A 14956-nucleotide genomic window follows, 5' to 3' on the forward strand; every position below is an offset into this window, starting at 1 on the left:
AAAATGTATTTATTATTTATTTTTGTTTAATATTTTTATGCTTGTTAGACTATTGTGTGTATGCTGATGTCTGCTGGAATCATTTGTTCACATGAATCGCGTCAGCTTTATTAATGAGGTTTGATTTGAGTTAGTATGCAGCTGCTCGTTTAGGGAGCTCACTAGGGTTTGGAACAGAACCTCAGTCTGATTTAGATGCTGATTCATGCTGTATTTTGAGTATTCCAGATGTGTTTCCTTGGCTGCTGGTCTCCATATAGGGAGATTTCACAGTCGTAACAGGTTAAGGTCTCTCATTTGGCTCAACAGATCACTGTCCTGCAGCCAAACACCATCCTGGAGAATCAGGAGGGATTTCACTGCAATTCAGAGTCAGACCTTAGACAGGATCTATAATGGCATATCCTGTATCTGAGGCTAAATCACTAAATATTGATAATGCAGAGGTGTATATTATATTATTTAAACGAACGGCCACCAATCCAAACCTGCTAATAATCACTTATTTTGATTCAATACGACTCTCAACTTGATGCTCACATAAACCGATCACATTTTAATGATGCAAAAGACGGGCGCCATTATAGTTTCAGCTCCATGTAAATTTTAGTTACATAAAATTAAAGGTTAGAATTAAATCTATGTGTATATCATTTCACGAGTTCACACTAACATGTAATGTGATTAAGCAATTAGTAGCATATTTGGCGTGCTGTCCAGAGGGAGGGCTCCGAGCTTGGGTTAAAGCCCGAACCCAGAGAACTCCCCAAAAGAAGCTAATGGAATGAGACAGCAGCCGGAGAGAAAACTAAGTCGTCCCCAAAAATATGCGTGCCATGAAGAAAAGTAGGGTGTGCGATGAGGCGGCAGGGTGACTGGGAGGGGTCGTGCGGTGCTTGAACGTGAGCTGCGACTCTCCGTGTCAGATGGCAAGCCCTACCTGTCGGGATGAGGAGCACGATGGAAGGCCAGGTGAGGGACTCTCGCTGCATCCGAAGGGAGCTGCGGCTCTGCTGCACCGGAAAGGGAGAGTCCCTCTTTCAGCTGAATACGTGGTGTGGTTTAAAGCGTCGGATGGAGGGCTCTCACTACGACCGAAGGGAGCTGCGGCTCTGCTGCCCCGGAAGGGAGAGCCCTCTCCGATGCGGAAAAAGCAAATGGGGCTCAAAACGATGGATGGAAGGCTCTCACTGCGACCGAAGGGAGTCGCGGCTCTGCTGCACCGGAAGGGGGAGCCCTGTCCGATGCTGAATAAGCCTTGAATCTCGAAACAACAGATGGAGGGCTCCTGCTGTGACCGAAGGGAGAGCCCGGTCCAATGCTGAATAAGCCATTAGTCACTGCAGCGGCGGTATCAAATTAAGCCGGGCACTGCGGCGGCGGTATCAAATTAAGCAGGGCAATGCGGCGGCGGTATCAAATTAGGCGGGGCAATGCGGTGGCTGTATCAAATTAAGCAGGGCAATGCGGCGGCGGTATCAAATTAAGCAGGGCAATGCGGTGGCTGTATCAAATGAGCAGGACACTGCAGCGGCGGTATCAAATTAAGCAGGGCAATGTGGCGGCTGTATCAAATGAGCAGGGCACTGCGGCGGCGGTATCAAATGAGCAGGACACTGCAGCGGCGGTATCAAATTAAGCAGGGCAATGCGGCGGCGGTATCAAATTAAGCCGGGCACTGCGGCGGCGGTATCAAATGAGCAGGACACTGCAGCGGCGATATCAAATTAAGCAGGGCAATGTGGCGGCTGTATCAAATGAGCAGGGCACTGTGGCGGCGGTATCAAATTAAGCAGGGCACTGTGGCGGCGGTATCAAATTAAGCCGGGCCCTGCGGCGGCGGTATCAAATGAGCAGGACACTGCAGCGGCGATATCAAATTAAGCAGGGCAATGTGGCGGCTGTATCAAATGAGCAGGGCACTGTGGCGGCGGTATCAAATTAAGCCGGGCCCTGCGGCGGCGGTATCAAATGAGCAGGGCACTGCGGCGGCGGTATCAAATTAAGCAGGGCAATGCAGCGGCAGTATCAAATGAGCGGGGCACTGCGGCGGCAGTATCGAATGAAGCGGGCACTGCTGTGACCGTATCAAATTAAGCAGGGCACTGCAGCGGCAGCCTCAGATTTATTTTAACTGATCAGAATTAGATGGGTTTTCTTTGTGTGAAAATTATTGGTCCTGATATAGCTCTTGAAGGCATCCAATGACCATCGACCGAGAGCTTGGATCTGCTGCTATGAGAGACCTTTTTTAACTGCTGTAGTTACTGCCCCGATTCGGAAGGAGTGACTGGAAAATCTTTCTACGGGTATGACTGGTTGGACGATGTTTATTGAACATCGTTTGGATAGATGTTTTTGGAACCAAAAACGTGTGACGGGATGGTTACAGTCATCGACATAAGAGGATGTAGACTGAGAGCTTCTGAATTGTATGCAAGAAAAAGGGCTTGATACGGTTGGACTGGTGACCGAGGCTAAAAATTCCGACGTGGTGACCTCTTTTTCCTTATCCGATTTACTTTGTTTGATGAAATAGGAGTTTCGCTGTCAAGCACGGAAAGGTTGGAGACAGTTGGATGGAGTTTGGGGTTGAATAGAAGTTATTGTGAATTCCAAGCATCTCAGGAAATCACAAAAAGCCAGTATGAACATAGCGTCGAGTCTACGAGCGGTATGGAGTGAGTGGCACCCTGTGCGGAGAATGTAGATACATTTAGAAAGGATGTCAAAAGTTATCGGCTGTCTAGCGTCCGGGCTTGGAGGATGAGTGAGCACTGAATTCCTTTGATCAAAAGAGATGTTTGAGAATTGTTTATTTCAGGAGAGGGGGCACCGTAGATTAATTTGTGAAAAAAAATAATTGAATGCCGCTTAGATAACCTTTGATTGACCGGGCTTGGAGGTTCTTACAGGTGTTAAGGTAGGAAACGAAAGATGTGATTGAGAGGAGGGAGAAATCGGTAAATGGCAGGTTGTACGAGAGGTGGAAAGCTTTAAATCATCTCAATCAGTTAGATAAGATTGGATGGTTCTGGGTGAAACTGCTTGGAGGATCGAACCGAGTGAAGCGTTGAGGAGGTTTTAAGGGATGCGTTATGGGAATACGAGTTGCGAACTGTGAGGTACTAGGGTTGGCGATGGGTCCGCCTCCGGAGCCAGCGCTCTGAATGTCTGCGAGAATCTGAGACTTGATGGTATTAGGCACGGGGGGGGGTTCCTGAGCTGCAACATTCGATGAGGTAAGTGGTGAGACTGCTGTGAATAAAGTGTACTGAGGTTTAGATTGGAGAGAAGGGTTAGAAGGAAAAATAAGGAGGGGCCGTAACCTTTTGCGGAGGCAGCCTCACGCACTGATTAGCCTCTGGTGCTTAGGGAAGTACGTAGGAAGAGGTAGAAGGAAATGAGGGAAGAGGCCAGTAAGCTTGCGTTGCTGGCTGATGCTGCCCTGCTTGGACGTCTGCAGCAGGGGCTGCTGGCCATTGATAGGAAAAAGGAGTAGCGGAAGGGGGAGAGTAAGGTGGCTGAGCTTGAATGGCTAGCGGAGGCAGCCTCATGCTAACGTCTGCAGCCCGCGGGAGAAAGGAGGGGGAAGGATAGGAGTTTGGGAAGCTACGCCAGCAGGCAACGTTGCGTGCAGCGCTGTAGCTGAAGGCGCCGCAGTGATTGGTTGAGAAGAGGAGTGAGGCAGTGCAGTGTGAGGCGCACCTGAGTCTGGGGCGCGGCCCAGGCTTGCTCACGGCCTGCTGCGTCTTGAAGCTCGAGGGGAGCCGGAACTTGATCTGGAAGACAACGTAATTTTGAATGACGTGGGGAGCTATGAGGAAGAGATGCATGGGCTGCAATTGTTAGCCGAAGCAGCCTGACATTTAAATCGGCTTCCAGGTTAGTGTCTGCTATGGGAGCTGGAGGCCACTAAAACGCTTCCTTCAGCTGCTGTAGGCCACGAGAAGGGAGTGGGGTTTGTGACATCCTTTAGAGCCTGTACAGCCTGCACCGCTAGCAGAGGCAGCCTCACGCTAGTGTGCTACAGTAGCTGGAGACCACTGAAAAGGGAGAGAGGTTAGAAGTAGCAGGAGAAATATGACGACTTTGACAACATCATAAAATTACGAAAAGAGATGCTTTTCCTCTTAACCACACAATTTGTAGTAAGTATGGAAACAGCTAGCCAGCCAAGCAGCACATCAGCTGGTAGAGACTTGGAGAGAGTTGCCTAACAGTATGCACGATGCATGCGAATTAGGTTGCTAGTTGTACTTGTTCAATAATAATAATAATAATAGTTTCTTTATGATACACCTTATTTGTTGGTTTGCACCTAAAATTGTACCCCGTTTAACTTATTTTCACAAAAATCTAATCCTTTTCATCTTATCTGTCTATCCGAGTAAAATGTGTAATTTAAAATACAGGTAAAAAGCTAGTGAAAATTAATACAGAAAATTTGAGTAATTTCATTGCGTGTTCTACGCAGTTTTGTATCTTGGTTACAAAAAATGACATCAACATCCATAATGTCATCACGTCCTTTAACAACAAACGACCTACCTTTAGCGACTTTACTTCATATTATTGCAACAAGGCCTGCGGTGGTAGCGGAGGCAGTCTCGCGCTAGCAACTGCTACGTGAGCTAGAGGCCCGGCTACATGTGGCGCTGTGGCCGGAAGAGCCTCTGTGAAAAGTTGAGCCGAAGCGGGAAGCGAATGAGGTTTTGCTGTGGTGAGAACTGGGGCGTTACCCAGGCTCGTTTAAGACCTGCCGCTGCGACCCAAAGCTCGAGGAGAGCCGGGTCTTGTGCGGGACAATGATAGTGTCGAGTGGGCGAGTTCGAGGCTTTGCTCGATCTATTGGCCGCCTTGGCTGATTTGCAGGATGAAGAATAGATCAGCTTTGTTTACCCTCCGTGAGAATGGTTCGTCGGGGGAAAAAATCAGCGTTTGCTTCCGCCTTCAATACTTTCCACTTTCCGATCGGAGGATATATTGGCATGGCCGAATGATACGAGGATGTCGTGGAAGGTGGAAGTCTCGCCGGTGGAGGCGAGGTTAAGCCTCGGTGTTGTGGAGAGCGTGTGGCTGGTCGAGCAGAGCGACGGCCGCGATGAAGCTCGGTGGCGGTGACTGGCGGAAAATGAGTGAGCCTAGGGCCGGCAGATTGCGACGGAGGATACGAAAGAGCCCCAGTACAGGTCTCGTCGTCGTACGGAAAAAGTTGAGTCTGTGATATAATGGCTAAAGGAGCAAAACCGAATGCTGGAAAACTTTTGTGGAACTGAGGTAAGTTGGCTGTATATATGCGCGTGTGTGCTTGTCAAGGTGATTAGCTGACGAGCTCCACCTGGGCCAGACTGATTGATTATCTGATCGTGCTCCTCCCGAACCTTGTTAATAAAACATCATATAGAAATTAGATTCAGATTCGAGAATCAATTTGAATCGAATTAAGAGAATCTAAACGATTCCCCCACTACTACCAATCACTCAGAACACTCTGACAATGCCCTAACAACCAGAACACCCTGACAACACACTAGCTACCACTCAGAACACCCTAACAACCAGAACACCCTGACAACGCCCTAGCAACCACTCAGAACACCCTAACAACCAGAACACCCTGACAATGCCGTACCAACCAGAACACCCTGACAACGCCCTAGCAACCACTCAGAACACCCTGACAACTCCCTAACAACCAGAACACCCTGACAACACCCTACCATTCAGAACACCCTGACAACGCCCTACCAACCAGAACACCCTGACAACACCCTACCATTCAGAACACCCTGACAATGCCCTAACAACCACTCAGAACACCCTGACAACGCCCCAGCAACCACCCAGAACATCCTGACATCGCCCTAACAACCAGAATATCCTAACAAATCCATAGCAACCACTCAGAACACCCTGACAATGCCCTAGCAACCACTCAGAACATCCTGACATTGCCCTAACAACCAGAACACCCTGACAATGCCCTAGCAACCACTCAAAACATCCTGACAACGCCCTACCAACCAGAACACCCTAACAACACCCTACCATTCAGAACACCCTGACAACGCCCTACCAACCAGAACACCCTGACAACACCCTACCATTCAGAACACCCTGACAATGCCCTAACAACCACTCAGAACACCCTGACAACGCCCCAGCAACCACCCAGAACATCCTGACATCGCCCTAACAACCAGAATATCCTAACAAATCCATAGCAACCACTCAGAACACCCTGACAATGCCCTAGCAACCACTCAGAACATCCTGACATCACCCTAACAACCAGAACACCCTGACAATGCCATGCCAACCAGAACACCCTGACAACGCACCAAGCAACCACTCAGAACACCCTGACAACGCCCTAGCAACCACTCAGAACACCCTGGCAACTCATAGCAACCACCAGCAGTGACAGTGAGTTTTGCACAGAAAAGCAGCACTCGCATTTTGTACTGAATTTGTACAAATCTGGTTTGTTTTACGTATAAATATTTTAAATATTTTATGTGTCAGGTAATGAAGGACTGTGAGTGTGTGTCAGTGTGTGTGTGTGTGTGTGTGTGTGTGTGTGTGTGTGTGTGTGTTTGTTCGCTCTCTTTCTCTCAGTGGTCTGGTTGTAGTTTTCTGGCTCTCCTCCAGTCATACACTGTTATTTTTGGACTCAGCAATGGGAAAATAAGAAAGCGTATAATCTTTGACTAAGAGGATGTCTCTCACACACACACACACACACACACTCACATAAACACACACACACACACACACACACTCACATAAACACACACACACACACACACACACTCACATAAACACACACACACACACACACACACTCACATAAACACACACACACACACACACACACTCACATAAACACACACACACACACACACACACTCACATAAACACACACTCACACACCTTGTGTGCGCGTACGCACAGGCGTATGACTAGTGTGTGTGTGTGTGTGTGTGTGTGTGTGTGTGTGTGTGTGTGTTTGTTCGGTCTCTTTCTCTCAGTGGTCTGGTTGTAGTTTTCTGGCTCTCCTCCAGTCATACACTGTTATTTTTGGACTCAGCAATGGGAAAATAAGAAAGCGTATAATCTTTGACTAAGAGGATGTCTCTCACACACACACACACACACACACTCACATAAACACACACACACACACACACACACTCACATAAACACACACTCACACACCTTGTGTGCGCGTACGCACAGGCGTATGACTGTAGATGCAGTTTAAGCGGTGTAATCTATCAGTTATTTGTATAATTAGCGTGAATATAAAATGATCAGGATTGCGTTTGATGAGGTTTTGCCGTTGGTTCTGCTCTCTAAACCCTCAACATCATGTTCCTGTTTTCTGGAATCTCCTCCGGATTCAGAGCGATCGGCGCTCGTCAGACACTGAGGTGTTTGGAGGTGTTTTGTCGGTTTCGTCTCTTTTGTACAGGTGCAACAATGGCTTATTTTTGTCCTCATGATACGGAGCAGGACGGAAACTCACAGACAGCACAGGAAGTCAGGCCTCTCTTCTCTCTCTGCTTCCTGTTGCTCCTCAGAACAGAAATAACTTTCCTCTCCACGAGGAACCTGAAGCTTTTAACTTCTTAAGATCTACAGTCAAACACGGCCAGGCTATAAAACTGCACAGATATGAAATACAAATATTTTAATATTTTAAACATTCAGTATTTATTTAAATATATTTAATATTCAAATATTACTATTTAAATGTATTTAATATTCAAATATTAGTTATAATATAATGTTAGGGATTCCAAACACCATTAGTTCGCACGTCTTAGTTCATTTAGAATACTAGCATTTATTTAATAAAACGTTATATTAAACATTCATGCATTTTATTATATTGCTGCATTTATAAAAGCAGTTAGCACGATGCCATGTTTTACGTATTTCTTTCAATTTAGATTTTTTAAAACTATATTATTTATTTTAATATGATTTAAATATTAAACAAAATGCAATGCCAGTAATTCCAAACCATTAGTTTCCACGTCCTGTTAAAATAATTGTTTATTTTGCATAATATTATAATTGTTTTCTATCATTTTGTATTAAACGGTTATGTATTTTATCATATCGCTGAATTTCTAAAAGCATGCAATTGGCTAGTGATTTAATTAATTAATTAATTGATATATTTATTTAAATATTGCTATTTAAGTATATATACATATTTTGTTGAACATTTCTATATTCAATAAACATCAGGCTAAACATTTTGTAGTATTATTTAATAAAGTAGTTGTTTATTTAGAATGTTATTCTTTATTCTATGTAATTTTATACTAAACGTTTATGTATTTTATAACTTTGTTCCATTTATGAAAAGCTGTGAAGGCATGTGTTACAGTGATTTATTTATTTTTATTAAAATAAATTGAATATTTAAATATTAATGTTATGCAAGTGATTCCAAACCCATTTTGTATGACTATTTAATGAAGTAATTGTTTGTGTTTTATCATATTGCTCCCCATTTGTGGTGAGATCGTGTTACAGTGATTTTACTGCGGTATGGTTCATGTCGTGCGTGTGATGCAGAAATAACATCCTCATCCTCGGTGGTAATTAAAGATCTGGGATGTTTGTCCAGTGGATGTTTCTCATGATGCTGACCTTTGACCTGAAACTCATGGGAAAGGCTGACTGTATAATGTTAACAAACACGAGACGCTGCAGAGAGTGAACCCACAGGAAACCAAAGGCTTCTCAGAGCTCAATGTAAACACATTAACCACAGATATAATTACATGATATAGTTGTTGTTGTTGTTATTATCAATAACAATTTTAATTTAAAATCTACATTTTGTTAAATAAATATTTTTGCATATCTATATGTAATATGAGTTATTATATAAAACTAGTTATGTAATAATATATAGAATGATTCATGTAATTAGGCTAGTTAATATACAATCTAGTATTATACACAAAAGATTAATAAGATTTTAAAATGCATACATTTTATTTATTGAAGAAAATAATTAAATTCATAATAATTTGTAATAATAACTTGTTATATGTTACATATTTAATGCTACATACAATTAATATTAGATCTATAAATATACAAAAAGATACATAATTCATATTTAAAAAAAATGTGTTTATTACAGAAACATACATTTTTTAAATTATAACGTTTTATTTATTAATAATTTGTTTTATATATATATATATATATATGTGTGTGTGTGTGTGTGTGTACTATATGCATGCTACATGTATTTAGTATAATGTTGAATTTATTAATGTGCATAAAATATACATACTGTACCTATATGATTCATATATACATTTTATTAAATAATGTATGTTTTATTTATAATATATTTTTTTACAAAAACGTATTTTAACATACAATTAATATTAGATCTATAAATATACAAAAAGATACATAATTCATATTAAAAAAAATGTGTTTATTACAGAAACATACATTTTTTTAAATTATAACGTTTTATTTATTAATAATTTGTTTTATATATATATATATATATGTGTGTGTGTGTGTGTGTGTACTATATGCATGCTACATGTATTTAGTATAATGTTGAATTTATTAATGTGCATAAAATATACATACTGTACCTATATGATTCATATATACATTTTATTAAATAATGTATGTTTTATTTATAATATATTTTTTTACAAAAACGTATTTTAATATAATAGCAACACTAATTATAATATTATTTATAGCATAATAGTCATTATATGTCATCAGTTATGTATTATATATTTAATGCTACGTGTATTTCATATAATTAATATTAGATCTATTAAATATGCATGAAACTTTAGACTTTTTGTGAAGAGTTGATGCTGAATGCATTGATCAGCTCCTGAAGGTTTAATGTGGAGGCGAGTGTTTAGTGGAGTGAATCAGGGCTTTGACCGCTGTGTTTACACGAGAGTAAACAAGCGTGCTCTCACGAGCGTCTCACACTAATGTCACAGCAGCTGGGAACAGCACTGAAGCACAAGTGTGATCTGCTGTGTAGCTGTGTGTTTGATGAAGCAGAGTTAAGATGCAGATGTTTGTGTTTGTGCTGCAGATCATCATGACAGCAAACCCCTCCGTCCTGCTGCTGCTCACGACACTGCTGCACACACCGGTGAGTCTCGGCAAACACGATATCATTATTATTGATCAAACAATACGCTGTTTAAAAGTAGATTTATTTATAATGAGTTATGTTGTACATATTTAAGACTATATTTGTATATTTAATAATATTTTCAAGAATAATTTACTAATATATCTACTTATATGAAATTATAAATATATATATATGTGTGTGTGTGTGAGAGTGTGTGCATGTTTATGTGGTTTATGAGGACACAAATTTGTATAATAACATGGGTAAGACATAGGTATTACAACGAGAAGGTGATTTATGAGGACATTTTCAGTGTCCCCGTAATTCAAAACGCTTATAAATCACACAGAATGGAGTGTATTGAAAATCCAGAACATAATTACAGAAAATAATAAACATTTACACTTTACAAGCTCTCATTTATTAATATTAATTAAAATCTTATATATATATAGTATTCTTAGTCTTTTTTAAAGTTATTTTAGTACTACAAGTTACACTAAAGAAAAATTAGAAATGTTGCTTTGCTAATATTACAGATACATTTTATTTTATTTTAAGTAACAAAATTGTTTTTTAAATGCTTTAATTATAGTTAACGTTAGTAATGCTAACTGACCAGCATATATTTACAGCATTTATTGTTAACTTTGTTAATGTTAGTTATTAATAAAAATATGTTCCTGGATTCTTCATGTTAGATCACAGTCTATTAACTACAGTTAATTACATTTTGGTTTAAAAATATGTAAATGTTGAGTATTAGTTCATGTTAAAATTGGTCAATGTAACATTATTAGTGAATGCAAGATGCATAAATGCTGTACTATTACATAATAATAATAATAATAATAATAAAGATTTTAATAATAATCTCTCTCTCTCTCTATATATGTATGTATATATATATATACAGTATATTTTAGTTCTGTCGCACAATTAATCGCATCCAAAATAAAAGTTTTTGTTTGCATATGTGTGTGTACTGTGTATATTTATTATGTATATATAAATACACACTCATGCATGTTTATATTTTGAAAATATTTACATGTCTATATTTATATTCATAATATTTATATTATAAAAAATATATTTAATATATAAACATAACATATTTTGCTGAAATATATACATGTATGTGTGTGTATTTATATATGTACATAATAAATATACACAGCACACACATATATTATGTAAACAAAAACTTTTATTTTGGATGAAAATTACTCAAAAACAATTTTTTAGCTAAATTGAAATGTAATTTTTTTTTTACAAAAATGAAAAAAGCACACTACTAAATTACAAAAAATAAAATAAATTAAGTTTAAGTGGAAGTACTGAAATACTAAAACCAAAACATTTTAAGCTAAATAGAAATATTAATAATATTAATGATACAAATAAATGACATGTATTAAATAATGACAATGCTAATAGTATTAATAATAATAATAATGAGAAAAGCACAGGTTGTGTGAGTGAGCTCTGATTGTGAAGTGTGCTGTTTTCTGTGTAATGCTGCAGCTGTGTCGCGGTGAAGACGTGCTCGTGATGTCAGCAGAGCAGGAGAGCCATATCCCAGAATCCTCTGCTGAGCTGAGCGTGGCGCGCAAGCAGATCCTCTCGGCTCAGTTTGAGTGTTACCTAAAGATCATGTATGAGCCGCCGCACAGAGACCCGGGTGAGATGCACACACACACACACACACTCGCTCGCACGCACACACACACACACGCTCTCTCACACGCACAAACACACACTCACACACTCACTCACTCACACACACACACTCTCTCACACACACGCACTCACTCACTCACACACACACACACACACACACACACTCACTCACTCACTCACTCACACGCACGCTCGCTCGCTCGCACGCACGCACGCACTCACACACTCACACACACTCACACACACACACACACACACTCACGCACGCTCGCTCGCACGCACGCACGCACGCACGCACGCACACACACTCACACACACACACACACATGGCAGAGAAATAGCACTTATTAAAGAATAATAATGAAGCTCTGTGAATACACGATGCAATGATTTTGTTAGGCTTTCTTAAAAAGCAGAATTGCATAACAAATTAAGACTCTTTTTTTACTGAATATATTTATTATTTTGGCCCCTTGGCATCTTTGTTAAAGGGATAGTTCACTCAAAAATTTAAATTCTGTCATTAATTACTCACCCTCGTGTCGTTTCAAACCCGTAAGACCTTCGTTCATCTTCGGAACACAAATTAAGATATTTCTGATGAACTCCGAGAGCTCTCTGACCCTCCATAGACAGCAATGATAAACACAGCAAGGACATCGGTAAAATAATCCATGTCACATTATTGTTATTATTTTTTTTTTTTCGTTGTTAACAAAAACTATTAAAAATAGCCATCATTAATTTAAATAAAGCTGAAATAAAATACAATAAAAAATACTAGATAAATATTAGATTAAAAAAATACATGAACATTAAAACATTGCCTTGGCAAAAAAACTGAAATAAAATAAGTTATTATTATTATTTTGTAATTTATTTACTAAAACTTAAGGTGAAAAACTAAATAGAAATATTTAAAAAGAAAAAACGACAAATTAAATAGCAAAAGCACACACACAAAAGAGACTAAAACTTAAACTAAAATTAAAACTGAAAATATAAAAATAAAAGCTAATTTAATGTATTCATAATAACAGTGCTAAAATAACACTGGCAATATTTGTCCATAAACTCAGTTCAAGATCTATTCTCTGAATTCTAATCTCTGATCTATAGTTTTTTTGTTAGTTTTTTTGTGTTTTGTGCATGTTTTGTCATTTTTATTTTATTTTTTAAAAATGTCTGAATTATTTTTATTATTTTTATTTCGCAATGATAAACACAGCAAGGACATCGGTAAAATAATCCATGTCACATTATTGTTATTATTATTTTTTGTTGTTGTTAACAAAAACTATTAAAAATAGCCATCATTAATTTAAATAAAGCTGAAATAAAATACAATAAAAAATACTAGATAAATATTAGATAAAAAAAATACATGAACATTAAAACATTGCCTTGGCAAAAAAACTGAAATAAAATAAGTTATTATTATTATTTTGTAATTTATTTACTAAAACTTAAAGTGAAAAACTAAATAGAAATATTTAAAAAGAAAAAAACGACAAATTAAATAGCAAAAGCACACACACATTTTGTAATTTATTTACTAAAACTTAAAGTGAAAAACTAAATAGAAATATTTAAAAAGAAAAAACGACAAATTAAATAGCAAAAGCACACACACAAAAGAGACTAAAACTTAAACTAAAATTAAAACTGAAAATATAAAAATAAAAGCTAATTTAATGTATTCATAATAACAATGCTAAAATAACACTGGCAATATTTGTCCATAAACTCAGTTCAAGATCTATTCTCTGAATTCTAATCTCTGATCTATAGTTTTTTAGTTAGTTTTTTGTGTTTTGTGCATGTTTTGTCATTTTTATTTTATTTTTTAAAAATGTCTGAATTATTTTTATTATTTTTATTTTAGTTAAACTAAATGATGAATGTTGCCTTGGCGACTATTTGAAAAAAAAAAAGTTTAAGATTTTATTTTATTTTATTTTACTTTTCAGTTAAAGTTTGTTTTATTGCAATTATTGTAAATGTATTTTTAAAAGTTTTGTTTAATTATAAAAACCCTAAACGGCGTAGAAAAGCAGCTTCATCATTAAAGACTCAGATTTTCTTCCATTAATATTGATATCTAGCTGTAACGTAATTATTTCCTGTGTTTCCTTGTGTTCGTCTCCGGTGGGAATGATAATGGATCACATCATGATCGTTCGGGCTTTTATGGAGGGACTTGGAGGAAGCTGATAATGGTTTAGTGAGCGTACGGTAATAATTAGTGTGTAATTATGTAAACCTAATCGACTCTTTATGGCTGATGTCGGTGTGGAGATAAAACTCCCAGAATCCACTGTTCTCTCTGAAAGACAGGAAGTGATTTGTAGCGTCAGAGTTGGTTTCCTGTGATTGTACGCTGGAGAGTTATGAGGAAACTCGCTTCAGTCTCCAGTGTTTCTGCTCCATAAACCAGGGTTTATTCTGGAGTTAATGTACTTGCAGCAAAACAGCTAAACGTCGTTAAAACTGCATACATATACTTAAGAAGCAAAATTGCATGACATATTAACACTCTTTTTTCAATTCATTATTACAATACATTGTCAGTGTTCCCTCTGATAGGAAATGCATGGTGTAAATCTGCTTCCGCTGTTCAGCAGAGCGAGATAGATAGAAAAACTGAGCTGTATTGTCCGTACTGTATCTGTGACTTTACAAACGGCCACAGGTGTCGTTTCCCGACATTCGATATTCGCAAGGGACCGTCTCTAAAGTTACATACGACATTAGTATTCACTTTTCTAAGTTAAATAGCATTTGAAGAGAATGACTTACAGTAACACAACCAATTGTAAAGTGTTCATATACCTCACTGTGGTGTGTGTCTGTGTCTGTGTCTGTGTCTGTGTGTGTCTGTGTGTGAGAGTGTGTCTGTGTCTGTGTCTGTGTCTGTGTCTGTGTGTGTGTCTGTGTCTGTGTGTCTGTCTCTGTGTGTGAGAGTGTGTCTGTGTCTGTCTGTGTCTGTGTCTGTGTGTGTGTCTCTCTGTGTCTGTGTCTGTGTCTGTGTGTGTGTCTCTCTGTGTCTGTGTCTGTGTCTGTGTGTGTGTCTCTCTGTGTCTGTGTCTGTGTCTGTGTGTGTGTCTGTGT

General features: G+C 38.7%; 1 protein-coding gene across 1 annotated transcript in view; it reads left to right on the forward strand.

Annotated features, from left to right (window-relative positions):
* calcrl2 (calcitonin receptor-like 2) overlaps nucleotides 1–14956 on the forward strand; it is a 51235-nt gene that overhangs the window by 5025 nt on the left and 31254 nt on the right. The window contains exons 2-3 of the mRNA XM_016250535.1: nucleotides 10118–10177; nucleotides 11690–11846. Coding sequence (XP_016106021.1) covers nucleotides 10124–10177; nucleotides 11690–11846 — 211 coding nt within the window. The 5' untranslated portion in view covers nucleotides 10118–10123. The remainder of the gene's footprint in view (nucleotides 1–10117; nucleotides 10178–11689; nucleotides 11847–14956) is intronic.

The sequence above is a fragment of the Sinocyclocheilus grahami genome, unplaced genomic scaffold, assembly GCF_001515645.1.
Source record: "Sinocyclocheilus grahami isolate Dianchi unplaced genomic scaffold, SAMN03320097.WGS_v1.1 scaffold993.1, whole genome shotgun sequence".
NCBI classification, from domain to species: Eukaryota; Metazoa; Chordata; class Actinopteri; order Cypriniformes; family Cyprinidae; genus Sinocyclocheilus; species Sinocyclocheilus grahami.